This window comes from Pungitius pungitius, chromosome 13, assembly GCF_949316345.1.
Source record: "Pungitius pungitius chromosome 13, fPunPun2.1, whole genome shotgun sequence".
In the NCBI taxonomy this organism is placed as follows: domain Eukaryota; kingdom Metazoa; phylum Chordata; class Actinopteri; order Perciformes; family Gasterosteidae; genus Pungitius; species Pungitius pungitius.
In genome coordinates, this window is record NC_084912.1 from 4,701,445 (window position 1) to 4,726,086 (window position 24,642).

At 45.5% G+C, this 24,642-nt stretch overlaps 2 protein-coding genes across 2 annotated transcripts; both read right to left on the reverse strand.

Moving 5' to 3' along the window:
* Window positions 1-6,565: 6,565 nt before the first annotated feature.
* olig3 (oligodendrocyte transcription factor 3) lies at window positions 6,566-8,180 on the reverse strand. Its single transcript, XM_037465901.2, has one exon. It carries the CDS (start codon window positions 8,105-8,107, stop codon window positions 7,217-7,219), a length of 891 nt encoding a protein of 296 aa, XP_037321798.2. The 5' UTR covers window positions 8,108-8,180; the 3' UTR covers window positions 6,566-7,216.
* Window positions 8,181-20,013: 11,833 nt separating this feature from the next.
* si:ch73-52p7.1 (uncharacterized protein LOC100321084 homolog) lies at window positions 20,014-24,042 on the reverse strand. The gene is made up of 2 exons (XM_037465822.2): window positions 23,910-24,042; window positions 20,014-21,695 (listed from the first exon to the last, which is right to left on the reverse strand). Exon 2 carries the CDS (start codon window positions 21,623-21,625, stop codon window positions 20,840-20,842), a length of 786 nt encoding a protein of 261 aa, XP_037321719.2. The 5' UTR covers window positions 21,626-21,695; window positions 23,910-24,042; the 3' UTR covers window positions 20,014-20,839.
* Between the last annotated feature and the right edge of the window lie 600 nt (window positions 24,043-24,642).

Consider the following 24,642-nt stretch of genomic DNA (forward strand, 5'->3'; position numbering starts at 1 on the left):
CCTAGCGTAGCCTACATGCTTTGCCGATGCCGGACGTGCAGATGGACACTTATTGTCTTCGTCAATGAACTCGATTTCTCTTTTTATGCGGATTAAACAAATGAGGTCATCATGTAATAAGAGAGCTTTAAGTGGTTGTTTTTTTAAACTTTATACCAAGTTTTGAGCACAGTTTACTGGAGATAAATTGTTAAATTATGTCAATGCTTATATCTCCAATTGAAATATATCGTCTATCTGGTGTTATTCTATAGAGACACTATTTCTTTTCAGAAGACCATGGCGTGTAAATGACAAACACAAATATCTGTTTTAAATAATGAGTGTCTCTCTCTTTGCCCTCCCGCCTGTGAACCGCCTTTGTCCAGAACGTCGGAGCGTGTTGGAGCATTATTTACATGTTTGTTTGTTCTCCGACAAGCTGTCCCGCTGTTGTTCACATGGATATCGATCAAACCCCCCCCCCCCCCCCCGACTGCGATGGATTCCGCCTGGCAGCGCCATCAATGAGGTCCGGACGTGCCAACTGAATCCGGGCCAGAGGGAGGAGGCTAATGTCTGCTTTAGCGTCGCCGCCAGCTCACAGAGAGGGGTTAGGTAGCGGGCTAACGCCTGGGTTACCGTCCCTGCCAGACACACACGCTCAGAGACGGACCCGGGCGAAGTGTGATCAAGAGGTTGGAAATCCTCAGGGAGGCCTTAAAGGCGATTGAGTTTCTTTGCCGGCGACCTCTTGCGGATCCGACTTTCGTCGGGGTCAAGCTGGCAGGTGCAAGTGTGACATCTGGACAGAGAGGCCTGATGCGCGCGTCACGTCTGCTGCCAAGTCGAGGCGCGGTGGAACGGGGAGGTTAGAGCGGGGTGTGAACGCGAGCCCGGTGCCAAACCACGTACCTCCGGTCAGAGGGGTGTCATTCCTGTTTTTAAGCTGGTGCCAAACAGAGATGTTAGTGCGATTCCCCAGAAGGCCCCGCCCGAATCCCTCTCCTTTTCAGCTTGGTCACAAAAGAAAGTAAAAAGCTCAAAAGAAAAGGTCACGTCAGCCAGTCGTTCCCTTTCAATGCTGAGAATATTTGAGGGACAAGGCGGGCCCCCCCGTTGTCTCGCAGGTATGTAAGGTATGTGTTTCCGCGCCGCAGCTTGTTTGAATGTGTCGACGATGAGAGTCATTTTCCCCGGGGAAGGCAAAAGGGAGCGAGTCTCGATCGCCTCCCCCGATGGGCCGTCGATCTCCGGAAGGCCGCGGGAGGACGCCGCGCTGGCTTCAGAGCCAAAGCCCCCCCTCGTTGTTCCACAACTTTCATTTTATCGTCATTGGGGGAATATAATCAAACACCATTTCTTTTTTCTTTTTTTTCCTTGGTTCTGGACCCCACAGAGAGGTGGTCTGATCTCTCTATTTGTGGTGTCTGTTCTTGGCTTCAGTCGAGGCTCTCTCTCTCCTCACGACCATGTTTCACTTTGTCGTCTGACTCTCCCCGCTGAGAAGGGACTGTCGCACAGCGCTGTGCCAGGCCCTGAGCTGGCTGTCTCATACACACACACACACACACACACACACACACACTTTTTCTTCCTGTTTCCCATATATTTAAGAGGAAAAAGGTTCTCCCCCCGCTCAGCTTTTCCCGCGTCATCCCGCTGAGAGACTCGTCTCCCCCCTGTTAACATCTGCTCCCACGGCCGCCGCAAACGCACCCCGACGCCCCCACACACACACACACACACACGTGCATACACTGCCCCGGTCTTTTGCGTGGTTTCGACAATCAAGGACTGTTGGTTTCGAGCGGTGTCAGGACAGTCAGACTCTCACGGGGAGCCTCCAAACTACAGGCGACTGGCACGCGGACAAACACTCAGAGAGCACATTTACGGCCAAACCCTGAACGCCATCTGTCAGTCACTGTGGGAGGATGTTACTGCTCTCTCTCACACACACACACACGCACACACACACACACACACACACACACACACACACACACACACACGCGCGCACACACAAGTAGGCACTTTCTTTCTGGCTGAATCTGTGTTTATTACAACAAATTTCACACTAAAACTAGCTTGTGTGGGTTGACAAATGAGAGTGTGTGTATACATGTGCGTGCACTTTGTCTTCTTGTGCACATTTTGCTTGCTGGGAAAGCACAGCACGTCCGTTTTGTCAGGAAGGTTGTCTGCGTGTTGTGTTTTCTTCCCTTTGCAGGCGAATAGTTCATATTGTTGACAGGGATCATGCTCACGAGGTGACTTAGTGAAGGAAGAATGCAGATGTTTTACCAGTAAAAGTTGCTTTATTACAAGTAAAAGTCCTCCATTCAAAGATTTATAAGCTAATTATACTGATAATAAAAGAAAAGGTTTTCATGATAATAAATTAATAGAAACAGGGTGTTTACACGTTTAACTCATTAATATTGCCAGTACTAGTTTTTATGTTAATAATATTATTACAAAAAGCAAAAATGACATTCAACTGACCCAGCTGTTCCAGTTTGTTTGATGAGACAATACAATCACAAATTGAATAAAATTCAATAATAATTGTTATGTAAAGTGTAGTAAATAAAAATTCTATAAACTGATCCATTCATATTCAAGTGTATGATTATTAATATAATTATTATTGATTCATGCAATGTGTCAGCAGAATATAAACACAGTGCAGTTGATTGATGAGGTATTTTCAATCTGATTTTATAAACTGTGAGGTGGTGCAATATAACTAATCAGAATAAAAAAGTATACCTCTGACATGCATTTATGTGTATATATATATATATATATATATATATATATACATATATATTCAGAGTATGCTGGGTAAATGTGCTTGATTTTTTAAGTCTGAAATAACTAAATGCTTTATATAAAACGTTAACAGATGGGGAGCTTTATTTAAATTGTACGGCAAGAATAACACCTTATTAAATCAACTTAATTTGGTTTCCATTGTTGAGAGTCCCATCATGACAGATGATACAACCAGCCTCAAACAATAACGCACATGGAAGTCATTCTGCAGGCCCACCCTCTCACTTCCCGCGACCCCGTTTGGACAAAGGGAAGTGTCAACGGCACCTCTCTAAATGCACAATTAACATGCAAATGAGCCCGGTCGCTAATGGCGATGGCAAAGCGCTCTTATGATGGAAATATGCTTTCTGTTTTGGCAGTATGGTTAAACATTATTCCGCGGAATCAGCTGAGGACAGGAGGGCAGCGGGCCCCGAGGCTTCCCTCAGGGTAGCAAAGGAGAGAGAGAGAGAGAGAGAGAGGGAGAGAGGGAGAGAGGGAGGGATGGAGAGAGCTGGGGAATGGCCTCTGCACCTGCTTCACTGACTCTGCAGCCACAACACGCACACATACGCACACACACACACACACACACACACACACACACACACGCAGAGCGCGGCCAGGCAGTCATAATCAGCCTCGTTCAGGCTGTCAGCCCCCGTCAATAACTTATCCCCTTCAACTGCTTTTGTTCTAGCAGCAGCTCGGGCCTGATGCGGCCGCTGGCCCCTTATTCAACAGAAATTTATTTTCAATTGCTGCCCTCGGGGTTCCGGCCGAGCAAACACACACCAACCAGCAGCTCACCGACCGCACACTTCAGGCGGGACTCTTCAGATCCAATGAGGCCGACCGCCCGCCAAATGTGACGTTTACACAAACTCGTCGTTATAAAAGCATTAATGTTTGTGACTGGAGGTCTCGTGCTGGCAGACGGCTCTGGTGCGACGGGGCCTGGAAAACGTGACAGTGTGTGTTTCAATCAACTTAACTTAACTCAGACTTCAGGTTTCGGAGAAGAAGGAAAAAAGGCCGCTGGGTCACACGGACACAGAGAGAGGATGGCGGCGTGTTAATGCCTTGTCAGCATCTGTGTGCAAAGCTGAGCTGTGTGCGCGTGTGTGCGTGTGTGTGTAGAGGATGCAGAAAGCATGATGCGATGATCCTCCAGTGGCTCCCAGTAACAGGTGTGTGCTCATAAAATAAGAGGACCAGTCGTCTGTCAGGCCTCCTGAAAGGAGGAGCTGATGTCCACTAGTCGGCAGGTTCATTCGGTCCGTTGGTCAGTGTTGTTTAAAAGAAGCTCATTCCGCTTGCCTGTCTAACCACTGAAACTTTAAATGATTGTATTTTTAGTGTATGGTTGTCTTTTTACATTTATTTATGGGGTTTAGCATATTTTATTTTTCAATTGCAAACCCTTTTCTATCCATGCGTTTCAGTGTGTCCATGTGCCTGATGGTTTGTTATCAGTTTGCTGTCTTTTTGTTCAATGAACTCACCCATGAGGCAATAAAGTTAACTCTACTCATGTATTTTTACTTATTTATTATTCATGTATTCAATTGTGATCCATCTTTGAGGTTTTGATGCAAAATAAGTGGAAAGAAAAAGACAAGAGACCAATCTAGAACTTCCAAACACATGCGAGCTTCATGCTGTTAGCAAATACCTGTGAAACTATATATTTTTTTACAAAATTTAGGAAATAGAGGCTGCGTTGTGGTAAGTTGCATCATTATGATGAACGTTCTGTTGCTGTCTGGCATCCCGTTTGAAAAAGAATAATCTGAATCTCAGTAGGATTAGGTGAAAGCAAAAAAAAAGGGACTAATGAGTATAATGTTTGTGAACCATGCCTGGAAGATAATCCCCGTCATTATAATAAACACAGTGGCAACAATTCAATCATTGTTTGCGAGAGTTTGATTACTTGTCAAATCTACTTGTGGTCTTTAAACTTAATTACAGTAGAAAAATCTTTCAATTTCAGATAGCAATAAATACTCATGTTACCATCTGCGCATCGACCAAACTGCAAGGTCTACACTCTGAAATCAGAAGAATCCTGGATTTGTCTCTCCAAAGTTCCCCTGCAATGCTTTGCATTTGTCTTGTGCCTGTAATGTGCATGTGAGTGTGAGTGTTTTGTGCATTACGTTGTGTTTTACTTAATGATCCCCTACATGAATGTAACTGTGCTTTATGGCAGCAGCAGTTGTCTCTGCTTTGCTCGCCTCCTAATTAGCCAGAATTAAGAAGTATTTCTCGGCCCATTGAAGAGTCCATTTCCTTTGAAATGGGAGCATAATAAACCTTAAGTAATTACCCCAACCCATGACTATTAACTCGCAAACCGCCAGCTTCCCTTGACAACATCCTCCTCAGTGTTGTGTGGTTAAAAGGCCATTGCAGCTCCCCAGCTATTTACATCCCATCTGGCAGCGACAGACAGGCCGCACTCATTCCTAAAGACAAAAACCAAGAACTCTTTCACTCGCTCTCAACATGGCCACAGAATGAGTTACAAAAGGGCTTCTTCGTCTGCTTTTCTTTTTCTCTCTTTCTTTCTTTATTTGTTTTGTTTTTGTTTAATCCACACACTCATTTGCATGTGCTGAGGAGGAGGAGGAGGAGGAGGAGGGGGTCGTGGGGGGGTCTGAATGTATAATCGTCTTGCATTTAGTAGCCTGTAATCCCGATGCCTTTCTGTGATGTGATTTCTCTCCCCCCTCGGTCCCCCATGAACAATTAACTTGTAATCTCCACAAACATACATTCTGTCGCTGCAGAGATGAGACGTGGAGACACCCGAGGGACCCGCGCTGCCCGAGGCGCGTCGCTTTCTGCCTCCTCACTATTCAGCTGGGCTCCTTTAGGATGCAGCCAAGGCCCCTCGTTTCCTCCCCGTGTGTGTCCCCCTCGCTTTAACAGTTGTGGTGGCTGCACCACGGAAATGCTAAATAAACGCGGCCTGGCCGTGTGTGTGTGTGTGTGTGTGTGTGTGTGTGTGTGTGTGTGTGTGTGTGTGTGTGTGCGTGTGTGTGTGTGTGCGTTTTAACTCGTCGGCTTCATCACGTGAGATGAAATGAGAAGTTGACGTAACAACTCATTTTAAATTGTGTTGACGCGGCTTCGTGTTGCGGGGAATCAACGTGCAAAGCTTTCCGTGTTTATGTTTTAAAGCCCAAATATTAATTCTAATAGATAGACACACGTCTTAAAATGTATGCAATATTCTATTTTGCTTCGAATAATTTAAAGGAGAAAAAAAAACACAGGTCAGTTTCCAACTCTCCCTTATATATTTTTTCAATAATTGACAAATTTGCACACTTCTTGTAAAATTCTACTATGTTCTGGATTATCTTCTTTTATTCCAGGTAAAGGTCATTAGAATGTGGAGAGTTTTTGAAAGTTTACACAATTGGTTTAACTGAGGCCTTGATGTGGTTTAAAATATCACACACACACAAAAATGCAAATTGTTTGTGCAACAGTAAAATGTGAGATGTTTCGGCTGAAATAAAGGAATCTATTTTTGGGGATAAACGTTTGCTTTTGAAAAAAATAAACCATTATTATTTGTTTGGATAAGAGCTGTCTTTGTGGTCCTATTAAAGAGAAGGTAAACGAGCAAGTGAAATTAACTCCAGGAAATGTAACTTGTCGTGAGTGTTTAAGAGTGACATTTATAAAAAGAGGAGAAACAGAGATAAGATATGATCCATAATTTCAGTTTTATTGAAATTTCATCCAGGGACGCTGGATGATAATAAATATTTCATCAATCAACAATGTACAAAAATAAAGACACGGGGTCTCTGGGCATAACAAATTCAGTTCAGCAAAAACAATCATGCTGTGATAATTATACCATCATGCAAAAAAAAAGAGAAAAAATGTAGATACAGTAAGTCACGAAATAAAAATGAAAAATGAATCTAACGAATTTTAAAACAAATTTTCGCATTTGTAGTTTTAGCCAAACACATGAAGGTCATTATGTTTCATCTACAACTCAAGTTTAACATCCTTGGTACAAGGCACAGAGAGCATTCTTCGTTTTCACAAAAAAACGCCTGATACAAAACAAAAAAAAAACAGAGGTCAAACGAAATCAACACTTCATGCAGTCTCCTTCCCCCTTTTCACGTTGTGGCGTTAAACCCAAACTCGGTCAGATCGTGAAATCTTCTTGCGCGACACACAACTTTTCACCATCAAGTGGAAACTCTTCTATTCCTTGTTACAAGGAGAAAAATAACGCGTATTTTTTTGTCTTCTTTTCATACGCCCAACCAGAAAAAACAGACTAAACAACAACATGCACAAGTAATGCCGAATCCACCCTCATGCCCTGAATTCTCTATGTACAAACGCCGTCCAGTGCGCGCGCGTCAGTCGCACATCATTTCATCAGCTCCTTGCCCTCCACTGTGAGTCTCGTGAGGCCGGCGGTGCTGATGGGGATGTGGGGAGGAGGGGGCACCTGGCAGATGGTGCAGGGACACGGCAGTCCGGCCCAATGCTGGAAACCGGGGCCCAGCTGCAGAGTCGGGGGCGCCGCCGTGGAGCCCTTCATCAGCGGGTGGGGCGCTCGGATGGACGTGAGCCCCGGCAGCGCGCTCGACAGCGTGGAGGACGTGGAGGTTGTCAGCGCGCTCCCGAGGAGAGGGTGCACCTGGTGCGCGGCGGCTGCGGCGGCGGCGGCGGCGGCTGCGGCGGCGGCGGCGGGGCCCCCGGAGTGTCCCCCTGCGCCGGCGGCGTGCCCCACGGGCCCGCAGTGGAAAGCTGAGTTGTGCCCCCCGTAAATGTCCCCCACCAGCCGCTTCATCTCGTCCAGGGAGCTGTTGAGCATCAGGATGTAGTTCCTGGCCAGGAGCAGAGTGGCGATCTTGGACAGCTTCCGCACGGACGGCCCGTGCGCGTAGGGCATCACCTCGCGCAAGCCGTCCATGGCGAGGTTGAGGTCGTGCATGCGCTTCCGCTCGCGGCCGTTGATCTTGAGACGGAGGTGGTACATTTCCTCCTCGGTGACTTGCTTCTTGAGTTTGAACTTGCTGCTGCTGCTGCTGCTGCTGCTGCTACTGCTGCTCTCTACTGACTTGGGATCTCCGGACCTCAGGAGCTCGCTGGCGCTCAGCTTCTGGCGCAACTCTGCGCTCTGCGTAGACGAGGACACGGAGGAGGCGGCGTGGTGATGGTGGTGGTGGTGGTGGTGTGGGTGGTGGTCTCTCAGAGACATGACGTCCATGTCCGGCGAAGAGGCTCTGCTGCTTGGGCTCGAGTCTGAATTCATTTTATGGGTTTGCTTCCGAGGTTGTTGGGTAGGAGGTCGCTGCTGGCTTCCTCCCTCTCTCTCTCTCTCTCTCTCTCGCGCGCGCGCGCTCTCTCTCTCCCTCCCTCCTCTCTCTCTCTACCTCTCTCTCTCTCTCTCTCTCTCTGTCTCTCTCTCTCTCTCTCTCTCTTTTGCCCACTCGTTTTACTCGCTGTGGACCCCTGAGGTTTTCCGTATCCCTTCTGTCCCTCACATCGGTGTCTCTTTCCCCTCTCTGTCTCTCTTCTCCCCGCGTCTCTTTCGTCTTTTGCGGTCAGGAGGACACCGCTAGAGGCTATTTATACACGCGGGCAAACAAAAGCGGCTTTCCTATTCATAACGCCTCGTTCGCGGGATGACGTGCCCGTCAGAAAGGGGGCGGTGTGCTTTGACTGTCCCAGTGACCGCGGCGCGCAACCATTCACTGTCATTGTCGGGACACCGTTGGGGGCCACAGTGCGCCTCTTCTTCTTCTTCTTCTTCTCATCTTTTCTTTTCTTTCTCCCCTTCTGGTCTTTCTCTTCTCCTCTCCTCCTCCACAAGGTTGCTCTTCCTGGGACAAGCCGGTCAGTTTGAAAATTGCTTATTTTATACCAATGATTGTGTCGTCCAGAGGTAATTTGGAGAGCATCGTTATCGCGTTGTGTTTTCGGCCGCGCAATTTGTATTTGTAGTTGTATTTTGTATTTTACGCTCATAATATAAACATAAATAATAATACTTTTTTCGTATTAAATAATACATAAATAAATACAATTGTCCATCGGGAGGAAGGAAGATGCACTTAAAACATACAGTGCTCATTTTGAGTCCTTATCAGACGGATCTTAATCCAAAGTCTCAGTTCGGCCGCTGGTTGCCTGAGGGAATAGGGAGGAATGGGGAGGAATCGGGAGGAATCGAGAGGAACGGGAAGGGGAAATTGCTTTCCTCTTCAGCCACTCTCGCGGCCACAGGGGCGCGCGGCCTCCGCTGGGACCGCGGTAAGGTTCCCGCTCGGCCCTCTGCTGTCCGTATGGCAGCATGCGGCCTCACGTCTGTCCTCCTGCAACTTCTCATCGCTGGGAAGAACCTCCCTTCATTTACTTTCCTCGTCATTATATATACCATATATTAATAATATTATATTATGTGTGACTATGTGTATACATGCCTAAATGTGTAGGCTATAGCAATTATTTATTTATTTATTTATTTTGTATTATTTGAAAATATATGACTCGTATTTGGGGTCAAACCCTTCTAAACAATCTATTTAGACAAAATTAAATGTATTTTCACAACGTAATAAACCAATTACAAATATTCATCTACCATAAAACATATTTTATTGATTAATCATGCAAACAACAACACAGAAGTTTTTTTGGCCTTTGTATGTTGAGCTGAGCCCTTTCTACCACTCTGAAGTCCTCCAGATCTTTTTTTGTGGAGGTGGAGTGGAGGAACAGGTCGCCAGACAATAACATCTGGAAGTTACTGAAGCACTCTGACCAGCACCTCATCATCCCTCCATCCACCCATCTGTCCGTCCTCACGTCCATCCGCCTGAACACACACACACACACACACAGCACTTCAAACTCAGATAACAAAGTCTGGCTCAAACTCTGCTCGCCGCTCTGTCCTCGGCGAATGAGATCCCCCTGGTAGAACAGTAAAAATGTGTATTCACGGCCTCATTGTTGGCCCTGCAAAAGAGCCCTTCTCATAAAGGTGCTGCCAATGCAAAGGAAAGCGTTGGTCGGCTTTGCTCTCGCCTGGTGGCATTTGAAAGTGTAAAGCTTTGAATACCAATTGCTTGAACTGGACATATGTGAATCCGCTGTAAGCCTACTAATCCTGTCCCCAAGTGTTTCTTTGTCCGCGGGGAAGCTTCGCACACCCAAGAGAAAGTGTTCCTAATCCGGCCAATGTGGAGAAATGTGTGAATGAGAGGGACAGAGTGGAGCTCCCAGCGAAGGTATGAGAGCATTTTAGTGTGTGCCAGGTATCTGTTTGTGCAGGAGTACATGCCTTTCAACTCATTCCTTTTGCTTTTCATTTTTCTTTGTGCAGTGTCAGTCCGTCCGAGGCCCCCGGCTCCACACAACCAGGACACTGGTCTAAGTGGAGGCAGTTTTTCAACGTTCCCCCAAACTACTGTCGCAGCAGGCCGTCCCTAATGTGCTCTTTTCAACGCCCATAAGCGCCTCGCTTCCCTTTTATTCCTTCTGTTGGCGTCTTTTTTCTAAAATGATCGCTACCTCCTCTCACGCTCTTTCTCGCTTACTGTCTCGTCTCTCAGGTTTCTGCTTGCTTCTTCTCTCTTCTCCATCCGAATCGTTCTCTCTTTCATGCAAGTGGCTCCCTGGCCTCTCACATCAGTTTCCTGGCCAGCAAAAAGGACAGCAAGTAAAGATCTGAGTCAAAACTGGGTTTAACTTTACACAGTACCAAGAAAATCACACGGTGCAATGTTTCGACTCAGTTTTACTCTTATTATGGTTGTACAACTGTTATAATACAACAAGGTAAAGATTTGCATTGGTGCTAATTTGGCCTATTGATAATTTTGTGTGTTAATATTTGGCACTGAAGAGTCAGAATGAGCATTTATAAGTCATAGCAAGAAGTAATCCACCCTGCAGAGGCTTTATACTTTATGGTTCAGTCCTCCGAGATACAATTGTTTGTTTTACCGAATGAGACTTTGAGTTGTAGGAATAAATATTGATGTGTGGTTAACCCTGAAATTAACTCCCCAAGTCTTTATGCTGCCTTCCTTCAGCTTAAAGCATCTTTAAATTGAATTTCAGCTAATTTTTTAGCGCACCTGCAATCCACCTGTGGGTCCTGACTCTCTGTGGCTTGCATTGGGTGACTAGATGGTAAACATTTAGCATTTAGCTAACTGGACAAAATCTTCCCTAGTCGGTGGAGACTAAAACCAGAGCTAAAAGGGACTGAATATTAGAGTTAGTAGACAAACACGACTGCAAATAAGTGTTGCACCTTCTTCCTCCATCTTGCACCTTCTTCTTCATGTTATTTGTAACTCAGTCCACAACACCCAACCCACAGACTTTAGAAAAAGTATACGCCTTTTGCAAAAAAACAATCCCCACTCGGTCTCTGTCTCCTGGGTGGGCCACTAGACCCCCTCTGGACAGCTCAGGGCAGTAACCAGTCAATGGAGACGTCCCTCCAGCGGTCAAGGTGGCGACCGAAAGGTGTCATGGATGCTTTCATTGCGAAATCATTTTTTTGGGGGTATTTTAGAAAAATTATTGTAAAATCTTGGGGAAATTCAATTTTTGATTTTCTTTGCCAATTAGGAGCAATTAGATATATGATATCACTGTGATTCTTTGTTTTATTGTACGTGAATTACTTTACTCCATTGGGAATATTTGATTTTTTTGTGGTTTATAAGTTCTGTTTATTGTTTTAAAGATTCTATGAATCTGTCACATCAGTTCTGCAGTCGGACAAATGCTTGCGTAACAGTTGATTGTACTTCTTTCATTTGGCCCCCGTGGAAGATGCCATCAAACCACACTTTGAAGTTTCACAACAAGAGATTTCACAAAGATTGAAGCGTTCTAACGGCAGATGGAGGACAGCAACACGAGTTGAGATCTGAAGGTGAAACCCTATAGCGTTCTTCAAAAGTAGCTTTGAGATTTATTTATTTCCAGTTAAAGCGGTGAAATGTAAGGAGATCTTCTGTCTCTATCAGAAATGTTTGGTTTATTTTTAAAAGTCTTATTTTTCATTCCATGGGTAAATTATGTTTAAAAGAGAATATCAATAAGATTTCTGTCTTTTTTATTCTTTTTGTTTTGGGAAAAGTAAACAAACCTTCAAATTATACCAAGCCTTTAATTAAGGAGACGATCAAACAATTAAAAGCTCATTAATTACAGACCTCACAACCATCTCCAGCAACATGAATATTGAATTTCTAATTACTATTTGTGGGGCTTTTTTTGTTCTTGGAAGAAATTGCCGTTAATTAGGCAAAAACAAGTCAAATTAACATTTCCGTAATGAAGAAACATACCTTCATGTTCTTATTGGTCTCTATCTGAACACGCTCTGATACAAATTTGGCGTCTCAAAGCTTTCTGAAGCATGTTGATGATGAGTTTCATCAAACAGAAACAACTTCTCTGTCTTGTTGTTTTCATCTGGATGCACTGCTTAAATGTCTCTTTTTGAGTTTTGAATATTTTCTTGGTCACATTTTCAATAAAAGAGCTCTTAAATCCTGATTCAATGTCAGATTAAACCGTCCTGATCACACAGGAATTTGTGAAGACGCGTTTAAGTCAGTTTACGTAATTCGGTGAGATCACATCGGATTTCATACATTTCCGCCAAAGGTTAGCTTAGCACAAAGACTGGGGGAAAAAACTAGCTTGTATCTGTTTAGTCTGTATAAATAACTAGTTTTGTGTAAAAACGTTTTTTTCACTATTTTACAGAAGGTAGTGTCGGCTATGACTGGTAACTTCCTGGACTCTTCAGCGGTTGCCTGGCAACTGCTCAACGCATCGAAATCTTATAACGGATTGTTGTTGTCCTTAACTAATTTGTTGCTGTTTATATGTGAAACGAACACAGGAGATAACACGTGTAGATTGGGCTTTAGAGACACAGTTTGTTATCTTTTGATCTTTTGATGCTAAGCTAAGCTAACCAGCTGAATGCAGCAGCTTTATCGCATTAAACGGACAGATATGAGAGCTGTATCGAAATATTACCTTTAACATTTTTGATCATTATCTCCAGTATGAACCTCACCTCGGTCATCAGTCACCCTCCTCCTCCTCCTCCTCCTCCTCATTGGACTCACTCAGACACAAGCAGACAAAGACACACACACAGTTGCACACACCACCAGCACTTAACTAGCCTGCAGCCCGGCCCACCAGCTTTCGCAACAAGGTTCTCCTTTTAACCGTCCCTTTCAGCGCGGGACAATTGCACACCTCCCATCGCCTCCTTTCAGACTGAAGCTCCAGCCTCCCCCCCCTTCGTCCCCTCCCCTCCCCTCCTCTCCTCCCCATGCTGCTCCCTGTGTCACTTTGTGTCCGCTTCGCCCCCTCCCAATGGGTGCACATGACCAGAAAATGAAGCAGGGGTCTCCGCCAGCGGAGAATGAAAGCGAGTATGTTTGTGCGCGTTTTTTGGAGAAAGAGGGGAGAGAGGCGGAGAGAGATTAACGTGTAGGATTTAGGATGGGGGTGATGGGGCGAGGGTGTGTGAGCGAGGATACATGTAGTTAGAAGTTTGTGTGTGTGTGTGGCCGTGTGTTCATCATGCGCCATCAGTAACATAACGTCGTCCCTCACACGGGGTGGTAACGTACTCATATTCCGTTCTCTCGTGCAAATAAACAATGCGCGCGGGACTGCAGACACAAAAAAACAAACAAAAAAGTCACCCGCACTCCATTAGAGGAGAGTTGCAGCCGGCAAGGTGTGAGGCCTGCTCACAGATTATCACGTCATTAACTGCTAATGAAAAACCAATTCAGAAAGCTCTCCTCCTGCACTCGCTCCGATTCGCGTCTCGGGTAATCCACAGGAACGCCGTAGATGTGTTTCCACAATGAGAAGGCCTGTTGAAAAGCTGTGAGTGTGTGTGTATTAGACATAATAATAATCAAACATCTGATATAATGTTTAAAGCATTCATGGTGTCATTTCGCTAGGTTTGTCTTTTCCATACACAGCTTAACCTCGTCATATTCATTTATCGAGGTTCTTTACAGAGTGTAAAGCCTCTAGAAGCTCATTTCAGCATGAGTCGTACCTTCTCCTGTACATTTTTCATGGGGTTGACCTTTTCGTTTCAACGGGTTCAAAGGTCAACATGGCTCTGACTTCAGGTTCACAATCAAATCAGCGGCAGTGGCTACTTTAAAGTCTTCCTCGAAGCCGAAAGCCAGGCCTCCTTTCGCTGGGGCCTGCAGGATTCAAGTCAATTCATTGTATTTAGTCCAGCCCGAAAAAAACTAAATGACCAATGTGCCTCAGAGGACTTTACAGTCTGCACACATGCGACATCCGCTGTCCCGAAAACCCTCACATCAGGAGGAGGATGAATCGTCGATCGAATGAATGGTCTGCATATTTCAGAAGTAACAACTTCATCAAACGCATCGTCTGTCCCGTGACGCTTCGCCTTGTGACACCCGCTTGCTCCTGTGCAGCAATTTCATATTTATGTGTCTGCTCTGCACACTTTTTCCCCCCCCCCGTTTGAAGACATGTGTGGCACGTGCACGTGTGTGTTTTGACCACGCGCGCGCGGCAATGATAAAAAACCACACCAGCACAAGACACATTTTTCAAGTTTGTTTGACGCATTTAAAATGCTAATAACCCGTTTATTATGTGCTACATCAAATGCAAATGCTCCGTTTTACTGCCGTGAGGTTGGGCCGACGTTAACATTTGCATATCTTATGTCTGTCTCCTTAGCATGCACGGAGGAACTGGATAGCGGGCAGACTCTCAATAAATAACATTAACAGGGGCATTAGATAAACAAGCTTTGATGATGCTGCTATTAGGGAATGCAGAGCCACACCCGGCTTAAATGAAGGTGTTTGCCACAGCAGCATATGGTGTGCAAATTCCCCCGAACCAACGGCGGCGTCATCTGGAAGTGTCAGCGAGAGCAGACGGATCGAAAACGTCGCTTTAACGGCAGGCGCTTTACGATGCTGAGGAAATGCCGTGGAGGAATTTGCCTCTTTAAGACCAACTGGTGACTGGTGTGCCTTGTGTGTGTGTGTGTGTGTGTGTGTGCGCTTGTGACAATGAGGAAGACAGCAGTTAAGAAACTCTAATTGTAAATGAGAAACTTTGTCTGGTTTAATGTTTGTTTCATCTTAAGTTTGAATCACGTGAAGTAGACGTTCCATAAAGAAAGTTAACATCGTCTCATTAAAGCATCTCTGACTGTGTGACGTGGCATGCTGACAGGTGTTTTCTGATGTGTGTTTAACACACTTTGTTAACATACAGCTAAAGGTCATGACTCTGTTACAACCATCCTCAGATGGGAGACACTAGAAACGTATCTTATGGTGTTCAAAGGTGGGGTTTAAGGCTTCGGATGAGTTGTTTAGTAGTACAATAACAGTTCTGAAATTTACAATGAACAGGTTTTGAAAAAAGTATGGAATGTTAAAAATAGTGACTATAAAATGTGCAATGTGCAGTTTGAAGATTGCGTGCAATGTGAGAAAGTGTCCCTGTAACCTCTGCAGACATCGTGGACAGAGAGCCAGAACACGATGGTCTGCAGCACATCAAGAAACAAGCAAAACTTGAGCACAGCTTTTGGTCCCAAAACAGATGTTTCCACAGAGTTGACCTAACAGTTGAATGGAAACAATTGTAAATCTGTATCTCCTCTTTCTTTGTGGCATAAAAACGTAAATATAACAAGGAAAGTCTCTCTTTATCCCAACAAAGTCCTCTCCCTCTTCACTCCAGACCTCCTCTCCTCTTTGTCCAAAGGCCTCTTGTTCCTCTATTTGTTCTCACTGTAAATCCGGATGCACTCGGGATGAGTGTCAGCTACACGGACCACAAACAGACGCTGAAGTGTAGATGCTAATGCTCTCTTGTTGTCACCCCTATCCTCTCCTTCTTCTCCCCCCCCCCGATAATCTCTCCTCCTCCCTCCCTCCCTCCCTGCTCCTAATCCGCTCCACAGCCGTGAAAACTCTCCATGAGAGAGAGATGACCCGTTCTAATGAGTGGAGGCAACCACCCACACTCACAGACCCGGAGGGTCCACACACTCACACACACACAAAGACACACAAAGATACACACACACACACCAGACCTCACTAAGCTCGCTTGGCTTAGTCTAGAACAGACCGAATGAGACGACGCACTGGAACACGCTACATGATTCAAACCTGTATTATGATCCATTCTGAGGTTCTGGGGAATCAGGACCCTGCTTTGTCGGGAATGGACTTGTCCGGTGCTGAAACAGTTAGTTGATTAAATGATTAGTCATCCGATAGGTCAGTTGTTAAGTTCTCATGGTTCCAGCTTCTGAAATGAGAGGATGAAATGGAATTTTTGAGAGAAAACATGCAGTTTAAATATTGTGAATGAGTTTTTTTACGTATTAAAGATGGGGAATTATTGACTGATTCAACTGTAATTAGAGTAGTTGTTGCAACTCAAGGTGTGCGACTGTGTAAATTCTCTTTATTCCCATTTGACAATGTGGCATGTGACAACGTTTTTTAAAATATTGTTAATAGAAAGCAACATCTAAATTTCTGAGCGCCACAGACTATTGAAACCACAAAGAGTGCACAAAGACCAGCGGATCCCCACAACACCAGTCCATCACAGCAGCTGTTTTGGGGCGCTGAGTGTGTGCAGGTGTTGAGCCCTCAGTGGGATCGTTCAGCCTTTTTCCTGCTGGTTCCTGTACACTCGTTTATTAGAAAGGACCACGCAGCTGGCTTAGAATGGTGATTTCAGATTGTTTTGCATCCAGAGTGGATATTTACACACTGAATGCTTTGAGTTGAAACTTAGTACAAAAGGTTTCCCAAAAGGTAGTGCTGCTTTTTTTTCAGGACCTGACTTTTGTTGCTCAGGCCGAACCCCAAATGACAATAATGACAAGAATAATAAATGAAATATAACTAAATGTTCACTGTGATAAATTACCTGGCATGAGCAAATTTTTGGGTCACTGTACTAAAATGATATAACGGCCACATGTTGTAATAGACTCCAGTCAAGTGAGGCTATTCAGACACTATGTTTGTTACAGAGTGGTTAGAAGGATGTACAGGTTCATTTGGTCTTTTCTCTCCTTCAGACTTGCTAATTCCCACATCGGGCCGGCGAGTTGAATTGGCGTCGGATCAACGTCAAAGAGAGCAAGCCTGAACGGGACAACAAAACCTTCATTTAGATTTGTCTTTAATTGCCTATGAATCCGGCCTTCCTTAAATAAAGACAAGTAATGGGCTGTTTCCTCATTGATAACTAACGGAGGCTCAGCGTTTTTTGACGCCATTGGCGCTTTACGACTGCGCATGGCTGACAAAATGCCCAACAATTCGTTTTTGTTGGACAAATAAGACGCCTTGACACACACCCAGCGACACACACACACACACACATTTAATACCCCAGCTAGTAGGCAAAAGCCAAGCCGAGCCGCATTGGCGTGCTACAGTATCGCTGTAGAAGGGCTTCTCTGGTTCTGCTTCAACAGATGGCCTGACAGGTCCCTGGGCAGGCGGGAGGGGAGTGTTGGAGGATGGGGGAGTTAAAGGGGGACGCAGGGCGGTTGCAGGGGGGGGGGGTTCGCACCCCCCCCCCCCCCCTTAGGAGGACTGGTGTGGGTATTGCGTAGTGGAGGGAGGGAGGGAGAAGACATATGTCCACAGTCCTGGCCCCCGCCGACAGACCGTCTCCGCTGGCGGCCTGTCTCGCTGTCCGTCTTAAACGCACACGCACGCTCACAATAAGTTGTTTTTAAATATACAAATGCGCCACACACGATTCACTCCTCCGAGCCTGGCAGATGCCTGCAGCACAGCTCCTCTCCATCTGCACCTCAAAGACCCGTGCGCCCCAACAATGAGGTGACCATGTCTCTGCCCGAGCCCCAGCAGAGGGATGGAGAGAGAGGGAGAGAGGGAGAGAGAGAGAGAGAGAGAGGTGCTAGCAGAGGGGAGAGATGGGAGGGAGGGACACATTAACAAGCTATAATCTCAACTGCCTTATCCATAATGCATTGTGTGGGCCAATTTACATGGTGCCGGTCCCTCTGGGAGATAGGAGATCATCCATCACATTACTTTATTAGCTCCCTCACACTCTTTCACAGATGCACACAGAAGCACTTGCTCACAGTCTCACACACACACACACACATCATTATTTGTCCCTGTCCCTCTCTCTCTGTCTCCCTCTGTTTTGTGGGCCTGTTTTGGCCTGGTCGTCGTTTCAAACTGCTGCTGTCTGTATAAAACGACTCCACGTTGCGTTGTGTTCTGCAGACTGTGACCAGCAGGCAGGGTTTTTTCTTTAAAAAAAATGCAAAATATATTTTGATAGGATAATAATATATTTAAATTCAAAGTTGAGCTGACAGGTCCCTGTGTCTATATGAGTACATCTCACAACTGTGGTTCTGCAAAGTATCATTAATCCCTAAATCAGAGGTTCCTTTGAGGAGATTTTAGGAAAATGCAAACATGGTTAAACAGCCTGTTTAGGGTTTCTCCCATGAGTATTGGTCAACTTGGTTTCTTCAATGGCTCACAGTGCAGATGTGTTTGAATTTGGACATTTCAGGCCAGTAATATCAGTATTATTATAAGCTAAATGTTTTTTTCTGTTAACAAGTTATTAATTGTCCAACTTATGTATTTAATAAATAATTCTGGAAAGCAAGCTATGGAGATCATGATATGACTGCGAATATCAAAGCATCAAATTAATATCTGCATGATCAAAATTGTGTTTTTAATGATTCCAGTTAAATTTGATTGATCTGCTAACATAATCTTCTGATTAATTTAGATGCAGATGTATCCAAAATACAATATATAAAAATCTGGGATTTCATTCGTTTTCATTTATGAAATTAATATACATTAAAATTCTATTCTGAACACATTTCTGATGCGATTAATTGCCTGAGCACCAATGTATATCTATGTTGTTATTGTGGATTTATTCTTTTGTTGCTGTATTTATTTCAATCACTACCTAATGATAATAACATTTCTGAATAAAAAGCATTCATGATAATGAAGTTTGAGGGGAGAAATAATTCGAAAGGAAGGGGCAGATGATACAGAGAACCTTCATACAAAATACAAATTAAAAAAACGCTAAAACGTTTTTGCATACACACGCACACACACACTCCGCGGTCACCCTGCGAATAAAAAGAGCGGTAATTGCAATCATATATGTGGCGCTTCAGCACGAGGCGCCATACCTTACCATTAGTATCACAAATAAGTAATAATTTGCTAATGACAACATTATGTTGAGTCAGTTTAGTGGCAATTAAAGTGAGTGATATTTACATATGCCCAATGAATCACCGAGCGAGGCCGTTCGGACGGTCCCTAATGAATATTCATCCCGGCATTTCTCCCCCGCGCGCCGCAGTTTATGAACTGAATTATGGCTGATTTGCCCTTTAAAAAAAAAAATGGAACATGGGCGCATCTCCCGCAAGGAGGCGGCGAACAATAACGCCTGATTATAAAAATGTTTTACTGCTAAACTGCCGGTGAGGAGACGGCGGCAGCGTGGTTAAAGACTCGGTTGGAGGGGTGCAGAGCAGGGACAGCCCCCCCCCCCCCCCCCTCCCAAAAAAAAATCAATCCGAGCTGACCATTTTTTTAGACGGACATAAATATTGACAATGTTGCATTTAGCACATGGTGTGTTTGTGCACGCGGCCGTTTGATGAGCCCAAAGTGGAGGTCACGGTTCGCGCCGACCTTTCAGGGACGCCACGAGGAGAGCGGCCTGTTCCCCGGGAGCGCGCCCGGTGACGTGGCCGGTAATTACCACCCCTCCCGCAGCGGGTGTGTTTGGGTGGCTGCTGACCTCTCAGGTGCGGGATCAACAGGCGACATCAGTTTGCATTCACGGGGCGCTGAACAAGATGCCGCGTCGCACGTTCATCATGCAAATGAGCGGGCTCTCTAGCAGGTGTCGGCAAACACTCCACACGCACGCACGCGCGCGCGCACAAACACCACGCGCGCGAATTGGGCATAGGGCTCGTTACGCGGAAGGACGGGAGCTGACGAATGCACCCTGCAACGATCACTGAGGTCAAACAGATATCAAAGGGATGAAATAAAAATGTTTAAAACAAGATTATTATTAGATCAGATTATAACAATGCATCACAAGACGTGGTTTCAGTATCAGTGAACGGCGACGAGTAAATCATGTATTTCTGTTCAATGGTGATGACATTACTGATTTCAAATAAATATCATGCCATAATTTATCAATATTATAGCCTTGCTGTCTTTTAAAAAAACAATATTCCCCACAGGCTTGTAAAGTGCTGAGACACGTCATGACACATTTGTAAATGTGTAAGTTTGGATTCTTTAAGAAAACAAAGAAGAAATAAAAACGTGTTTCCTCCTGCCATCGGCCGGCTTGGTCCTCCTTGAACGCTTCAATTTGCGTCTTCCTCTTCCACTCAAATGTATCTGCTGCCACCTCGTGGTTGAATCCTGGAACCAACCATGCGTTCCACATTTAGAATGATTCATTGATTCCAGAGGGAGAACGTCCCTCCATTCTTTCTCCCACAGAAGGTCATAGGTCAGCTGTGGAAATGCCAGAGCGGGGTTTGGTGAAATTGATGTTGCACAAAGTTCAAAATAGCTCAATGTCCTCCCTCTAATCAGGACATTCTGACCTACAAATAAAACGTCTTAGAAAAATCCGAAAAAAACCCAGCTCTACATCCAGTGGGAATCAGAGCTTCAGTGGGATGCACTTCATGGTGGAAAAACAAAGGGTCATCTGGAGAGGGATGGCAGGCTCTTCTGCTCCCTCGGACACAGATTAGCTCATATTCTTTCATTCCGATGAACAGCTGTGCAAAATTTTTAGGCCGCCTGGGAAAACCGCGGGGTTTGAATCTTTAAGATGTTTGCGGCTCCTCCGCTCCTCAGTACACGAAGCTGACGTATATGACGGACGCCTCCGGTAACTTCGCCAGGTGGAGATCGGGGAACGGCAGCGCGCCGCGATCGTCTATGCGCGTCTGCACGGTGTAGGCCTTGACCTCCGCCCCCCACTCCAGCACGGAGCTGTGGATGATTCCCAGCCTGGTCGCTCCCAGCTCCCTTCCCAGGAAGATGTCTTGGCACTGGAGCGAGGACAGAGTCACAGACTCCTTCTTCGCCGCCGCGTCCGGGTTCGCGCCTTTGTCCTTTTTGTATTTACTCGTGTCCGGGCGAACGCCGTTGTCTCTGTCGGCGCCGCTGTTGGAGCGCGCGTCCCAGGCCCCGTTCGCCTCCGCTGGACAGTGGGGAACCGGCGTCTTGTCCACGTCCACCACCGTCAGCCTCTCTAGGTGCCTCACGGCGAAATGCCCCCCCGGGGAGGAGGAGGAGGAGGCCGTCCCCGGCCCTCCGGCGCCGCAGCGGATCAGGGTGAGGTGCGTCACCTCGGAGTTGTTGAGCAGACGCGCGGCGTTCAGCGGCGACGTGAACCACACGGTCAGGGGCCTCGTCCCGGAGGCGGGCGGCGGGTGGGGCTGCGGGTGGTGCGCGTCTTTGCATCTGCAGTCCGAGAGCGAGGAGACGCTGCAGGGCTGCGGGTCCTGGCTGCAGGAGTAGTAGAAGACGCCGCCGGGGGTCACGTAGGCCAGCCGCGGGTCGGAGCGCTGCAGGGCCACCGCCGCGTAGAGCAGCGCGCAGAGGAAGGGTGCGGGGGGGCCGACGGCGGGCATCACTGCTGGGGGAGAGCGCCGGGCAGCATTTTGATTTGGTGTTCAGGTGTTCAGATGCATGCACACCAGCCTGCGGGAAGGAGAACATTACATGGGGGGTGAACGTGGGGTTCCTCTTTCAATTGAGGATCTCAAAAAGGTTTTCCGTGGCTGCTTGTTGCATCCTTTTCATGTATTCAATCATCCGATAACACATCTGTCCCCTCGATGTCACGATGTGGTGGATCACAACAGCACCAACGTCTGACTAACCTCAGAGAGCTGCCCGGGAACCTTTTCGCAGCTGGTTGTTGAACATCAACACATAAGGAAATAAACTTGACATTGTTGCGGCAAAAGCGGGTTAAATCGAAATGTTTCCGTGAAAATGAAATGCTTGAGGCCATGTAGACGTCAACTTTCATACAGGAGATTATTGTTATTGGATACGTGCTGAGGCCCCCGTGTGTCTCTAATTGTATACTTTTAACATGACAGGAAGAAAAACAAGAAACGTGGATATGCTGACTGCTGGTTTGGATCCGGAATTTGTCACACACACACACACACACACACACACACGTGGGCGTGTTCTTCCTGCACTTCATTTAGGGACACATTCTTTGGCAACCTACATTGAATTTCACATAACACACCCTTAAAAATTAAAACTGTGGAGATTGCTTTAAGATTTCACAGGGAAAACATTGTTTTGAAATCTTGGCCTTTGCAAAGATCTGGGTAGATCTTGTGGTTAGGCGATAATATGAGGGCAGTAATATGACCATCTGCCTCTGAGTTGACCGCTACATTCTTCCTTTGGCCTTATGTGACAAAATCAACACAAGGGAATTCATCTAGCCAGATTTCCTCGACATTTTCTAGTTCAGCCACACCACCAGTTCCACGAGGACACCAGATCATCAATGAATTGATGTCACTGACAATTATTGTCTGTGTAGCCAATAGACGACTATGTGGTACAACAGTTATTGAGACATGATGACACGTTTCTTTAGTACGATGAACGTCGACACGACACTGTATCTGACACCATCCTGCCACATAAATACCCACTAAATTACAAATACCCAAACAAATTCAATATTCATCGTTGTTTCAGGAATATTTTCACCCATTTTGAAAGATCTTCTCGAAGAATCAATAGACTTGAGTCAAAGTGCCAAATTCAGCTTGGGTAAGTTTTAAAATGAATACTTTCTTTTTTTGGTTTCAGAGATATATAATATTGTGATTGGATAAACAAAAGAGGTGCAGTGGGAATGGACAAACTGTGTGTGTTTCGACGTGAAGGGAAAGACTTACGGCTACCAGCCAGGAGTGTGTCCAGCACCTTAAAACTAAGCTAAGCTACGCTAACTGGCTACTGCCTGTGGATTCGACAGATTTGAAAGGGGTATTGATATTCTCAACATCTCGGTAAGAAAGCAAATGAGCATATTTTCCCAAATGTCTGGCTTTTCCTATAAAAAGTTGACAACTTCCTTCAAAATGTGTAGACTCTTTTTTTTCCCCGAAGAGAAATCTGTTGCCGAGGGGAAATGAAGGTTTGCTGTTGTGCCAACTAACGCTGAAAGCCAAAAGGCAGCCAGGGACATGATCCCAGTTCACCAGTACGGCCTCACTGGGACGGCCACACGGCTCAGCCCCCCCCGGCCCGGGGGAGCGAATGCGTGAAGATGGCGATTCAGGCCGGCCTTCGCTTTTTTTTCCCCCCCGGGAACGAAAAATGTTAACTCCACACTTCCTTTTGTCCCGAGTGGATTCCTCCTGTGAGTCGTGGCTGACTTTCCGCGCACCAGAATAAAAATGAACTAGCGCCTGACCACATGCCTGGCTTTGGAATCCCAGACTTGGAACGGAGGTGGTCTTTAAAGCCAGACATTAAGAGCCGGATTCGTGGGTCAGGGGTGAAGTCAGCCCCGTTAAAAACAACGCCCTCTGTCTTTTTTGTTCTCACTATATAACAAACCTAGAAGTTTACCGAATGAAAAACCACATCCCAGAGACACCATAAGTACGGCGTTGATTATCTGGGACACATTTTACAACGTCCCATCCCACCAGATGTGAGAGAATGTTTCTCTTACATAACATCGCCATAGGAATGCAATGTAACATGAGAATATATTAAAAGCAAGCCTCGGCTTTCTCTTCCTTTCACGGGCAAACTACTAAGAACACAAACATACCATCAAACAGCTGCTAAAGAAGCCCAAACTAAATGGTCGTCAATGCGAATCAATCATGTTTTTGTTTCCCAGTTTTCTGGTGTGTAACTTACTTTGAGTTGCTGCTGTGGCGCTGATCCGTGAATGAGTCACTTTGAGGCTGGGATGGGGAATAAAAATCCCCACATCCAGCTGACGTCAGGACAAGGGGAAGAATCCCACAGAGGAAGCTCTAACTCACTTCAAGTGCAAGCCTCAAGTACTGCAAAGAAATGTTCCTATCACAACAGGCTTCGAGCATAGCATCACTTAGGCTGTTGTTAATGTATCTCGCTCTATTGACATAAAGGTACCTTGATATGTACCAATAACATTTAGTAGATCAAGGTATGATCAGTTTCACTCAGTTTGTTAGTATTTGTTTTTAATTGTATTTTTTTTAAACACTTTTTGACTGTTTGGAAGGCCTATTTAATGATATACCCATTAACATACGTAACACAGCTTATTTATTTGCTCCCATCTGGAATAAATGCCTTTTTCAACGGCAAACATGGAGGAAAAACAACTGGAACAACTGAAAAAAGATGGTTGGTAAATTTCCAGGCAACGTGACATAGACTTGATGCGTTCAAGTGCCGTCGGATGTAGCACCACTGGAACTGTTGTTTGTCCGAATTAATGGCAGCTATTTCTTGTTTTTTTGTTGTTGTTACTGTTACTGTTTTTATTCTAGTATTTTGCTTTGTAGGCTATGTCAAGTATAATACCGGTGAATTTTATTCTCCTTCAAAATTAGTTAGTTTTAAAATCTTTGATTGTGTTTCACACACAAAAAAGAACAAA